General features: G+C 45.9%; 1 protein-coding gene across 3 annotated transcripts; it reads left to right on the forward strand.

Moving 5' to 3' along the window:
- The first annotated feature begins 3,097 nt into the window (after positions 1-3,097).
- Positions 3,098-12,868, forward strand: KARS1 (lysyl-tRNA synthetase 1). Of its 3 annotated transcripts, none has more exons than XM_085551306.1 (14): positions 3,098-3,596; positions 4,471-4,618; positions 4,807-4,972; positions 5,845-5,938; positions 6,178-6,364; positions 6,541-6,666; positions 7,768-7,887; positions 8,733-8,895; positions 8,995-9,168; positions 9,895-9,980; positions 10,802-10,887; positions 11,210-11,336; positions 12,401-12,544; positions 12,724-12,868. In XM_085551306.1, the coding sequence occupies exons 1-14, from the start codon at positions 3,124-3,126 to the stop codon at positions 12,808-12,810; spliced, it is 2,181 nt and encodes a 726-aa protein (XP_085407432.1). In that variant the 5' UTR covers positions 3,098-3,123; the 3' UTR covers positions 12,811-12,868. The 3 variants fall into 3 exon arrangements, with proteins under 3 accessions (XP_085407432.1, XP_015729797.2, XP_015729799.2); XM_015874311.2 differs by lacking the exon at positions 3,098-3,596 and adding an exon at positions 3,683-4,036; XM_015874313.2 differs by lacking the exon at positions 3,098-3,596 and adding an exon at positions 3,683-3,775.
- Positions 12,869-12,926: the final 58 nt, after the last annotated feature.

Genomic DNA, 12,926 nt, shown 5'->3' on the forward strand with positions numbered 1-12,926 from the left:
GGAACATACCACATCATCCTCACTGTTTCAGTAGAAATTACCTGCCCAATAAAACACCGCAGCGTTAAAGTGCTGGCATTTATTTTGTTAACACAGATCAATACAAGGCAGTCAGTTGGTGTTTTCAGAAGCAGAAGTCTCAGTGCACAAAGTTACCAATGGCTTTTCAAGATAATGTGAATTTAGCTTAGACTTGGCCATTTCCTAAGTCAGCGTAATCTTACTAAGTGCACCACGGAGCAATAAGCAAAAAACAGTAAATATAACAGTTACAAATATATAACAGTAACAGTAGAAAAATAGCAACCTCTGCTTTTATAAGCCTATTTCACTTCACCAAAAGGATGGCTGAATTCCAGACTTACAGAACTTACAAACAAGTAGTGCGAAGCTGTTGCTTCTTCAAATAATATTTCAGTAGAGTCCAGAGCATAATTTCAGGTTGAAATAACTGAATTTTTTAGACTTATTTTCCTCACTTCTTCAAACACAACACAGCTGATACTTGGAGCACATTTTGTACTTCAAGTCTGAGATGGACAGAATCACAGAATGACCTGGGTTGGAAGGGACCTCAAGGATCATGTAGTTCCAACCCCCCTGTCTAGCAGGGCCACCAAACATACACATTTACTAGATCAGGTTGCCCAGGGCCCCGTCCAACCTGGTCTTGAACACCTCCAAGGACGGGGCATCCACAACCTCCCTGGGCAGCCTGTTCCAGGACCTAACCACTCTCCTAGTAAAGAACTTCTCCCTAACATCCAACCTAAATCTTCCTTCTTTTAACTTAAAACCACTTCCCCTAGTCCTGCTATTATCAGCCCTTTCGAAGAGTTTACTCCCCTCCTGGGAGTAAGTTCCCTTCAGGTACTGAAAGGCTGCAATGAGGTCACCCCGCAACCTTCTCTTCTCCAGGCTGAACAAACCCAACTCCCTCAGCCTGTCCTCATAGGGGAGGTGCTCCAGCCCCCTGATCATCTTCCTGTCCCTCCTCTGGACCCTTTCCAAAATCTCCATGTCTTTTTTGTACTGAGGGCTCCACACCTGGACACAGTACTCCAGATGGGGCCTCACAAGAGCCGAGTAGAGAAAGACAATCACCTCCCTATCCCTGCTGACCACCCCTCTCCTCATGGAGCCCAGGATCCCATTTGCTTTCCAGGCTGCCAGAGCGCACTGCTGGCTCATGTTAAGTTTCTCATCTATCAGGACCCCCAGGTCTTTTTCAGCCGAGCTGCTCTCAAGGACAACTCCTCCCAGCCTGTACAGGTGCCTGGGGTTCTTCCGGCCCAAGTGCAAAACCTTGCACTTTGCCGTGTTGAACCTCATTAGGTTCACCCGAGCCCAGCTTTCCAGCCTGTCGAGGTCCCTCTGAATGGCATCCGTTCCCTCCACCATATCGACCGCACCACTCAGCTTGGTGTCATCAGCAAACTTGCTGAGGGTACACTCCATTCCCTCATCGATGTCATTGATAAAGATGTTAAAGAGCACCGGTCCCAAGACAGACCCTTGGGGGACACCGCTCGTTACCGGCCTCCACCTGGACATAGAGCCATTGACCACCACCCTCTGTCTGTGGCCTTTCAACCAATTGCTTATCCATCTAGTTGTCCACCCATCAAATCCACTTCCCTCCAATTTGGAGATGAGGATGTGATGGGGGACCATGTCAAAGGCCTTGCTCAGGTCCAGAATAAAAAAATGTTTTCTTTTGAAGGAGATTTCAATGCTATCAGGTCTTTCTCCAAGTCAGGTAGCTTGTCTGATTGACACTAGGTTACTTCACGTAGATTGAGGAGTCCTGTGGTGAGGGAAGAGCTAATCATTGTTTTTGAAACCATAAAGCCAGATGATACATTTAATGTTACTAACCAAATCCTGCAATATTAGCACTGAAAACACACATTGAAGTGATAAGAAAAATTCCAGTGACTGCCTGGCTTGTGAGATCACTGTAATATGGCATGGATTATGATGATGTCTCGGAGAACATTTTTGGCCATCCCCAAATCTCAGCCTCGATTCATTAGGCCAAGTGCCTCAAATAAGCTGTCGTGCATGAACACTTTTGACCCTCTTTCTGGTGCAGTGAGAAAACTTGATACCAGATAGGTCCTCTCCACCATTTCCACTTTAGTATATTCGGAATGCAGCACAACAACCTTGTAGATTCTTTATTTTAAAGCATTTCTGAAACTTTTAGACATGCAAGTGTGATGGAAAATTCTGAAATTACTTTAAAAACAAACAAACAAACAAACAAACAAAAAACCCAAAACCAAGCCAATTATTGTCACAGTCCTAGATGAGTCATTTCACCCTGCTTTGCTATTTTAACTTTCCCTAAACGCTACACGCCTTGCTACATTTTCAGCTCCAAATTTTTCTATCAATTTACTTCTGACATCCTCATCGTCCTTTTGCAATTCTAAATCATCCTCTCTGCTCCATACGGGGAACCCATCCAGGCGCTGCCCTGCCTGCAGATAGTATGACGTAGCCTCCACTTCCCCGCTGTTCTTCAGAAAGGCCTGTGTAACAGTGAGCAGGTCCGTGTGGAACTCCTCCATAAAGTGCTGGATAATTTGTGCCGCTTCTTCAGCCTTGCTGGAACCAGGGCAAGTGCTTGTTTGTTTCTTTTCTCCTTGAGCAGCGGGGAGAGCACAGTCCTCCAGCCCAGCTTTCAGCCCAGGCGCTGCTTCACCTGGAAACATTCCTACTCCATTTTGCATATTAAGTTCATCTGGAGTGTCTGAGGTGTCACTTCCCGACTACAAGAAAAGACATCAGTTAGTCAAGGTGGCTCCTGGCAAGTTTCTTTTATGCTGCTTTACTGCAAACACTGTTTCCTGCCATGACTTTCTACAGCATATAAGGTAATTACACTGTCTCCTGCCACGAATTTCTACAATATATAAGGTAAATTACAAAGCACAGCAAAACTTGGTGACCGAAACAATACAATAGCAAGGTTCTACAGGAGTACATAAAAGCATCAAATAGCGCGGTGTGCCCGCTTACCTCGGAGCTCTCAAACTCCCGGTTCGCGGCCTCGAAAATGCCCATCGTCGCCGCGGGCTCGTCCGTCCGCGATGTCTCTGCGGGAAGAGGCGCACGATGTGGAGCCGCAGCGGCACGCGGCGCATCGCCCGCCCCCCGGCCCGGCCCCGCAGCTCACCCCGGTGCAGCGGCCGCAGGTGGCGCAGGTACCGGTCGCGCATGGCCTGCCAGCTGTGCCGCGTCAGCCCGGTGCACTCCAGCTCCTTCCACAGCGCGGTGCCGCTCACCCTCGCCCCGCTCCGCTGGCGCACGGCCCGCAGCAGCGCCGCGTCCTCCGCCTCGGTGAAAGGGAGGCGGCCGCGCGGGGAGGCGGCGACGGGCGCGGGCCCGCCGTGCCGGTACGGCTCTAACGGCAGCCTGCGGCCGCTCTCCACGCACGCCGCCACGTACTCGGTGGACACCGCCCCGTCGGGCGCCGGCTCCCCGGGCTGCGCCAGGTGCACGGCGCCCGGCTCCTGCACGCGGCACAGCGCCGCGCCCCCCGCCAGCAGCAGCGGCGCCAGGCGCAGCTTGTCCAGCCCGGGCCGGATGTAGAAGCGCATGGGGCTGCCGTCCTCCCACACGAACAGCCGCCGCGGCGCCGCCGCCATTTCCGCGCTCGTCGCGCAGGCGCCGCGATGCCGGAAGCGCGGGACGGAGCCGGGAAGATGGCGGCCGCGGCGGAGCGAGACGTAGACACGGCGGACGCTGAGTCGAGGCTCAGTAAAAAGTGAGGGCGGGCGGCCCGGCGGGGGCTGGGGAGGACGGACGGGGTCTGGCGGCCCGGGGCGCCCATCCGCTCCACTCATCCGTCGGAGCGGGCCGTGCTGAGCCCCGCCGTGCTGAGCCGTGCCGTGCTGAGCCCCGCCATGCTGAGCCCTTCTACGCTGAGCCGTGCCGTGCTGAGTCCCGCCGCCGTGCGGCTCCTCGGCCGGGCCCGGAGGGCTGCGCCCGCGCTCCGCTGGTGCCAGGTGTCTCCCGGCCGAAGCAGGTCGGTGCTCGGCGGTCCCGCCTCACCCGCCTCTTTCTTCACGAAGCGCTGAGCGGCGGAGCCGGGTCGCGGGTGCCGCGGGACGCGGGGCGGGGAGGCCGCGCCGCGAAGGCGGCTCCGTGTGTGTCGGCGGCGCGTGGCTTCGTGCGGGGCGCCCCTGCGGTCGGTGCGTGCGGGGAGCTGCGGTCCGGAGCTGCGTGCAGCAGGGCGTGCTCCGCAAATGTTCGCACTGTCCATCCAGGTTCTAGTTCTGTATCTGTGTCTTTTAGAGGGAAAGAAGGAAGCTCTTGAACGTGTTTAAGCATCGTTTTAGTTTTTGTGCGGAGCAGGGCAGAATGATGGGGTTGTTTGCACAGTCAGTTCTTGGAGACCTGCCGCGTGCTGCCCTACAGAACTGGGGCGTGCACTGCATCCAATTTCTTTGTATCTGACAGTGAACTGAAGAGACGTCTGAAGGCTGAGAGAAAAATGGCTGAAAAGGAGGCAAAACACAAAGAACAAAGTGAAAAGCATCCCAATAAGCCTTTGGCTGCTGACTCAGAGAATAACGTTGGTGCTGATGAGGAAAGCTTGGATCCAAATGTGAGTGCTTAATACTGTTCTAAAAATAAATGGTACTGATTTACGTTTATTTTTATTCAGAGCAAAGCAAGTAGTTAAAATAGAGAGTGACCTACGTATTTTTAAATCCAGCTGTGTTTTAATTTGCAGTCTGTAAAATACTTTGAGGCTCTAACAAAATCACTTGGTTTTGTTTTTTCTTGTGACAGCAATATTACAAGATCCGTAGTCATGCAATCCAGCAGCTGAAGGGCACCAATGAAGATCCTTACCCCCACAAGTTCCATGTAGACTTATCTCTCTCAGATTTTATAGAGAGGTACAGTCACTTACAGCCGGGAGATCACCTGACAGATATTACAGTGAGAGTGGCAGGTAAGGTATAATGTAGGATTCAGGAAGATGGTCTGTTGCTTTGCAGAGACAAGTTCTAGGTGATTCTAGAGATGGGATGGTCCCTTCAAATTTTGCTGATCTTGCAGTTCTTCTCTGGCTTGAAGCGAAGTCTGAAGCAGTTTTGGGCTATTCAACATAGGACCTTTCAGACTGAGCAGACTGCATCAGTCCTTATAAGCAGAAGATCAGATAGTGATTTGGGCTTCAGGACCCCCAAAGCTCGCGTGAACTTTTGTGCAGTCTTAGTAGTTTTGAGCTTTTAACTGCTTCTTTCACACTTAGCAATCAGTGCAGGGCTGATGATCTTTTATCTAAGTGGTAATGTTGTGGCTTTTGCTTCTATATCATGAAATCGTAGAATGAATCATAGGATGGTTTGGGTTGGCAGGGACCTTCAAGATCATCTAGTTCCAATCCTCTGCTATAAGCAGGGGCACCTCCCTCTAGACCAGTTTGCTCACAGCCCCATCCAGCCTGGCCTTGAATGCTTCCAAGATGGAGCATGCACAGCCTCTCTGGGCAGCCTTTCCCTTTGTCTCATTACCCTCACAGCCAAGAATTTCTTCTTACTATCTAGTCTACATTCTTCCAGTTTAAAACCATTTCTCCTTGTCTGGTCACTACCTGCCCTGATAAAAAGGCCCTTTGCAAGTTGCCTGTAGGCTCCCTTCAGTTACTGGAAGGCCACTATTCTGTTCTCCAGGCTGAAGAGCCCCACCTCTCAGCCTGTCTCCATAGAGGAGGTGCTCCAGATCTCTGATCATCTTTGTGGCCCTCCTCTGGTCCTGCTCCAACAGCTGCATCCTTTTAGGGACATGTTTCCCAGTGACCTGTGTTTTTTTGCTGTTTAGGTCGTATCCATGCAAAGCGTGCCTCTGGAGGGAAACTGATTTTCTACGATCTTCGTGGTGAAGGAGTCAAGTTGCAGGTCATGGCGAATTCCAGGTATGTAGAAGTATTCCTATTAGCATTCCAAACTGAACTGCATTCTAGGGCTTAAGAGATCTGTGTTTTCAACTCTGTTCCAGTAGGGATGGGCTTGGTCAGTTAATGTTTCGTTTTGGGTGTTATCAGTCCTTGGCTTTCCTCTTACCTTTTTTAAGAATTCAGTCTAAGAGATGTGCAAGACAACTGGAATGTTAAATTTTAAGCAAGACTGCTTAACCTAAATTTTGTGGTTGCAGGCTTTACAAGTCTGAGGAAGAATATTTCCGTATTAATAACAAACTGCGTCGTGGGGACATTATCGGTGTAGTGGGAAATCCTGGGAAAACAAAGAAAGGAGAACTGAGTATTATTCCTTATGAAGTAACTCTTTTATCTCCATGCCTACACATGTTGCCTCATCTTCACTTTGGCCTCAAAGACAAGGTACCTGTCGTACTTGCCACTTTTTGAGGTGATTTGACAGATAGTTTTGATTGAATTATATTTTATATTTGCTAATGATATTAGTGAGCAAAGAACCATCTTGTTTTGTTTTTGTACTCTTCATTTTGTTTTTTGACAGTCCATTTTCTAGTGTGTTCTAAAGATATTTCTTTCAGGAAACTAGATATCGACAGAGATATTTGGATTTAATTCTTAATGACTATGTGAGGCAGAAGTTTATAACTCGTGCAAAGATCGTGACATATATTCGGAGCTTTCTGGATGAACTGGGCTTCCTTGAGGTGAGGCTTCTTTGTTTTTTTCTGTCCAGTGCTCTGAATGTATTTGGAGCTTCTCAGTTTCAGGGATACTTTGTATTCAAGTTTTTCTAAAGTGAGAGTAATTATCTCAGCGCAGTGTCTTTTATCACTTTACAGTAATAGAATCTGGAGTGGTTTTGTTTTTCTTTCTTTTTGAAGTTATGGGACAGATGCTTGCTCGTACTTTACTAATTGAATACCCTTTCATGACGTTGCCTCATAGACAAAGCAGAAGCAATGGGCGCAATAAAAATGTTGATACTGTCTCTTTCTGTATCCTTCTAGACAAAATCAGTCACAAAGTGATGAGTGCATAGCTTTCTGAAGTGTTGGGCTCAAAGAGGTGTAGTAAATGAGATAACATCAAGTTGGCAGCCAGTCACCTAGTGGTGTTCCCAAGGGCTCAGCTTTAGGGCCAGTTATCTTCAATACTTTTTATCAGTGATCTGGACGCAGTAGTTAAGTACTCCCTCATATCCCTTGAGAGTGGAGAAGCCTTACAGAGTGAGCTTAAAGCAGTGTTGAGGGACATTCAGATCGGCTATTAGGGAAAAATTATTTGCTATGAGATAAGTCAGGCACTGGAACAGGCACCCCAGGAAAGCAGTCATGTCCCCAAGCTTGCCTGTGTTCAAGAAACATTTAAATTGTGCTCTTAGATATATGGTTTAACTCTTAGATTGCCATGTGGGGAGTTAGGGGTTGGACTCAGTGGTTCTCCCGGGTCCCCTCCATATTATGATATTCTGTAATTCTAAACAGTGACTTAAGTGACTTGTCTTTATTGGCTGCATGGGAGAAGTGGCCTTCAAAATTGTTTTCGTACACTAATGTTGAAGAATAAATGAAATGCATAAATGATAAATAATTATATTTAATAATTAATGCATAAATAAAAATAAATGCATAAATGATAAATGATTTTCATTAAAGTTAATTGTGGGTGGTTGGTTTGCTGGTATTGCAGAGTTCTACTGTAGAAACAGAAATGTCCTAGGAATGAAAGCAGGGCATGTATTCAGGGAGAAGCCTGGAAACATTTATGCCAATGTTAATTTTCTTTCTTTTGTTGTTATTTTACAGATTGAAACTCCTATGATGAATATAATTCCAGGTGGAGCTATGGCGAAACCTTTTATCACATACCACAATGAACTGGATATGAAGTTGTATATGAGGATTGCTCCAGAGCTTTACCATAAGGTAAAACACAAGCCTCTTATGGTTAAGCATATATTCTCCAAATTGTTGTGATCTCACACGATCACTGAATGGTTGAGGTTGGAAGGGACCTCTGGAGGTCATCTGGTCCAAACACCATATTCAATCAGGGACCCCTGCAGCAGGTTACCCAGGACTGTATACAAATTGCTTCTGAATGTTTCCATAGAGGGAGATTACACAACCTCTCACAGGAACCTGTGCCACTCTTAGTCACCCATATTTTGCTGAATAGTTTCTAATGTTCAAATTTAGTCTGCTGTGTTTTTGTTTGTGACCACTGTCACTAGACATCACTGAAATGAGCTTGGCTCAATCTTCAAGCTCTTCCTTCAGATGTTTATGTACACTGATAAGATTTCCCCTGGAGCGTTCTCTAGTCGATACAGTCCCAGCTCTCTCAGCTTTTTCGCATTGGAGAAGCATTCTAGTCACTCATTCATCTTTGTGGCACTGATCTGTTTCCAGTGTGACCATGTCTCTCTTCTACTGAAGAGTCCAGAACTGATCATGGTACCCCCTGATTTTACCCCATCAGCACTGAGTGTCGGGGAAGAATGACCTCCTTTGACCTGCTGGCAATACTTTGCCTAATGGAGACAATAGTACGTTAGCCTTCTTAGCAGCAAGGGCACATCTCATTTTGAGGGGAAAAAAAAAAAAAAAGTGTAACTGAAGAGAGGATTATTCTTGCGTAATAGTGGACTTATTAGAATTGCATTAACAGAACGAAACTTGAATCAGATTTGTCAGATGACATAGCAGTCATGAGCTCTTTCCTGTTCTTTTGATAATGTTAGTATTAATTTGAATTTCCTTCTGTTTAGATGTTGGTGGTTGGAGGCCTGGACAGAGTGTATGAAATTGGACGTCAGTTCCGGAATGAAGGAATTGATTTGACTCACAACCCTGAGTTTACAACTTGTGAATTCTACATGGCTTATGCAGACTACCATGATTTGATGGAAATCACAGAGAAGTTGCTTTCAGGTCACATAGACATTATTAATTAAAAAAGAGTAAGAATCTCCAAAAAGAACTGCATATTATGTTCTGTGCTCTCTTCTTAACTTCAGTTGCCTCTTATAGGGATGGTGAAGCACGTTACTGGAAGTTACAAGATCACTTACCATCCAGATGGTCAAGACGGACAGGCCTATGAGATAGATTTTACCCCTCCCTTCCGGCGCATTAGTATGGTGGATGAACTGGAAAAGACTTTAGGAGTGAAATTTCCATCAACTGAATCTTTTGAAACTGAAGGTTAGATGTTGATTATGAATGTCTTAATTCTTCCTTAGGAAAAAGGGAGTAAAGATCTGAAGTGCTTAGCCTGCAGTCCACCAGCTACTTTCTCATGGTGGCATCAGTACGTGGAATTGCCTTTCTCCAACTCTGTTACAAAAACGTACAGAAAGAAGTGAAGCCTTCTTGCCATGCAGAGCTTGGCAAGATCTGACTATCTTGTCTCTTTCTTTGTGGAGTGTATATGACGCTATCTACTCAGGAGGCATGATCTGAAGAGTTTTTGATCTGTTGAAGAGGCACAGCTTTTTATTTCTTATTTAGTCTGTCCTTTGTGCAGTTGAGTCTCCATGTCTGTGATGATAGGTTAGGAATAAGATTGTTTTTGGCTTTTTACAAAATGTGTGTATCTACTACTTAATTATTGGAATTCAGAATTAAGGAAATAGATTAGTGCACTTCCTAGTAATTTTTCTAATATCTGGCAGTAATAATGTTGGATTGTATGTAACTTGTCCAAGTCTCTAAAATGCAAAATATTTTTTTAATGTAAACTGATGAGAAACAGATACCACTTTTGTAGTGTTTGAAACTGACATTTAAGCTAATGTTTTTCCATTATGATTTCTGCTATTAAAGTTTTCACTATTAAGATCTTGAGCATCACTCTGACACGTTGAAACTTGCAGAAAGAAAAGATGTGGCTGCTTGGGTGGCTCTTACAGTTTTTGTCTACACTTGCAGAAACTCGAAGGTTCTTTGATGACCTCTGTACAGTGAGAGATGTGGAGTGTCCACCTCCTAGGACAACAGCCAGGCTTCTTGACAAAGTAAGTAAAGGCGTTTTATTTATTTATTTTTAATTTTTTTTATTGCTGTCATCTTTGAGGATCTGTCTGTAGGAATGCTGGATCAGGCTCTGAGCTACATGATGTAGCTTGCAGGAAAGTTGGACAAATGACAAAATTGACTTTTTTATAAGTCATTTCCAACTGAAATGATTCTGAATTAATGGAAGTCTCTTAGGAGCAAGTTTAGCTGCGTATGAGAAAACACAGTCATACACTTAAGTTATTTCTCCATGACAATGAGAAACCTTGCTGTGTCAAAATCCTGTCATGTTTAATAAAGTGTAGTTGACTGATGCATGCTTAGTATGAGCACTAGATTGTAGTGTGAGAAGTGACCTTTTAGGCCCAAACCAGATCTGCTTTGTCTTATGTCAGCTTTGTTCAAGAGGTCTGTGTATTTGTATGTACCTCACTGAACTGGTAGATTTCCATGTCGTTTTGTTTTTGTTTTAATCAGTGACATTAGCTGCTGCTTTTTGTGCTGCTTTTCTTATTGTCCTGTGCTACGATACCCAAATTAAATTATGTTACTATTTTTAGCAGGCTTTGCTATTTTAATTTTCTTATCCAATTAGGACACGTGTTCTCTATTTAAAACAAAAACAAAAAAAATGTTACTGTGATTACTAAAGCTTTTTGTTTTCATGGCTTATTAAATGGATTCAACCCATTTCATGGTTTTACATGGATTACTAAAGCTTTTTGCTCCTGTAATGAAGAAAAGGAAATAGGATGTTTGGGGAAGGTAGTGCTGGGAAGCGATACTGTACTCTATGTGTGTTTTGCTTTTGTTTTCCCAGTTAGTCGGTGAATTTCTCGAAGTCACTTGTATCAACCCAACTTTCATCTGTGATCATCCACAGATCATGAGTCCTCTAGCCAAATGGTAAGGGTATGATATGCAGTCACAATGTAACTCTTGTTAGTCCTTCACTCCTACTTTAATTAAAAACAAATAATAAAAACAAAACCAGGAGGTATTGATATTATGTACTAGTTAAATACTATTCTGACACAAGCCTATATAGATCTTGGTTCATTCCTGAGTTGTGGAGCCCAACATCCAGAGGAGAGGTGCTTTCATGCTGAATAGTTTAGACAGCTGTTGCTGCCAAATATGGGTAATCCACCTGATGTAATGTACATGCCCTTTCAGTATTGTAAATCCATTTCTTGTAAAATGTGGTTGATTTTTCATTTTCATGTAGGCATCGCGTTCATCGGGGACTAACTGAACGCTTTGAGCTCTTTGTAATGAAGAAGGAAGTGTGTAATGCATACACAGAACTGAACGATCCTTTCCAGCAGCGGCAGCTTTTTGAAGACCAGGCCAAGGTAGGGTGTTTCACTAATAGGGAATCAATTATTTGGGTATGTATACAACTATTTTCAAATCTGTCACTGGTCTCTACTGATGAAAAAGTTTATGACTGCACAGAGTAAGTGTTCTGCACTCAAGTGAAAGCCTGTTGTTTAAACTTTCTTTTTAGTAAAGGAACTTCTCTGTAAGGTAAACAAGCCTAACCTCTGCTGTTGAGTAGTACTCCTAGGTTTTGGAATATCTTTAGTAAAGCATTTGATTCTGCTGAGGAAGTGTGATCTGAACAATCGGCAGACTCTAAACTCTCTGAAGGAAAGAAGCCAGGGTGTTGGTCAATGGGACAGAGTCTAGTTGGAGGCCTGTATCTAGTGGAGTCCCTTAAGGGTCAGTACTGGGACGAGTACTATTTGATATATTCATCAGTGACTTGGGTGAGGGAATAGAGTGTACTGTCAGCAGGTTTACTGGTGACACAAAGCTGGGAGGAGTGGCTAAATGCCGGAAGGCTGTGCTGCCATCCGGCGAGACCTAGACAAGCTGGAGAGTTGGGTGTTGAGAAATGTAGTGAAATATAGCAAGGGAGAGTGCAGTCTTGCATCTGGACAAGACACTTTGTACTTGAAGGAAAATAATCACTTAGTTTTGTTTCATGAAACAAAGTTATTGGTGATTGCAATGACTCTTGTCCTTAGCTGTTTCTGTGAACATTAAAGGGAGACTTAGAAGCAATGAAGAGCCTGAGAGATGTTTGAAAGCAATTCATTGCACTGTAATCTAGTTTTCAGTAACAGTGAGGAGGCTGATCCTGGAAAAGAACTTGTGGGTCACAAGGGAACTGAACTCCAGGTTGATTTGGGAACATGTGCAGGGCACCTCCACAGCTTGGCAGGTGCGAGGTTCCTTCATCTGTCACTGACTCTATGGCCATCAGTCACAGGCTGCTACAGACGTGTCCCTCCCTTCTTGTAGGGGTTAATAGCACTGCTACAGACGTGTTCCTCCCTTCTTGTAGGGGTTAATAGCACTGTGCTATCCCCGCTCTGTGCAGACACCCCTCACTGCTTATTTTCTCACGTAGGCCAAAGCTGCGGGTGATGATGAAGCCATGTTTATCGATGAAAACTTCTGCACTGCGCTGGAGTATGGCCTGCCCCCTACAGCCGGCTGGGGCATGGGAATCGATCGCCTCGCCATGTTCCTCACTGATTCCAGTAATATCAAGGTGAGTTAGACGTGGCAGCGCACAGAACAGGATCGATGCTCCACGGCGGCTCAGACCGGCCGTGCTCGGCTCAGGCCGCGTCCCGCGCCTGGCGCAGGGCGGGGCGGAGCGGCGGTCTCGCGAGACTTTGTCAGGCCGCGCCGTGCTGCTCGTGACCGGCCGGCCGTGTGTTCCCGCAGGAAGTGCTGCTGTTCCCAGCCATGAAACCGGAGGACAAGAAGAAGGACGGGCCGCCCGAGAAGCCCGACGAAGGCACGTCGGTGTGATCCCGGGCCGGGCCGCGAACAGACCCGGCCGTCAATAAACCCGGCCGTGTCCGCCGTCTGCCTGTGTTGCTTTGTGCGCCTGCGCGAGACTTGCCTCTCGGCGGACCGCGCCGTCA

Source organism: Coturnix japonica, chromosome 6, assembly GCF_054131305.1.
Source record: "Coturnix japonica strain WE chromosome 6, WE-NBRP24, whole genome shotgun sequence".
NCBI lineage: Eukaryota > Metazoa > Chordata > Aves > Galliformes > Phasianidae > Coturnix > Coturnix japonica.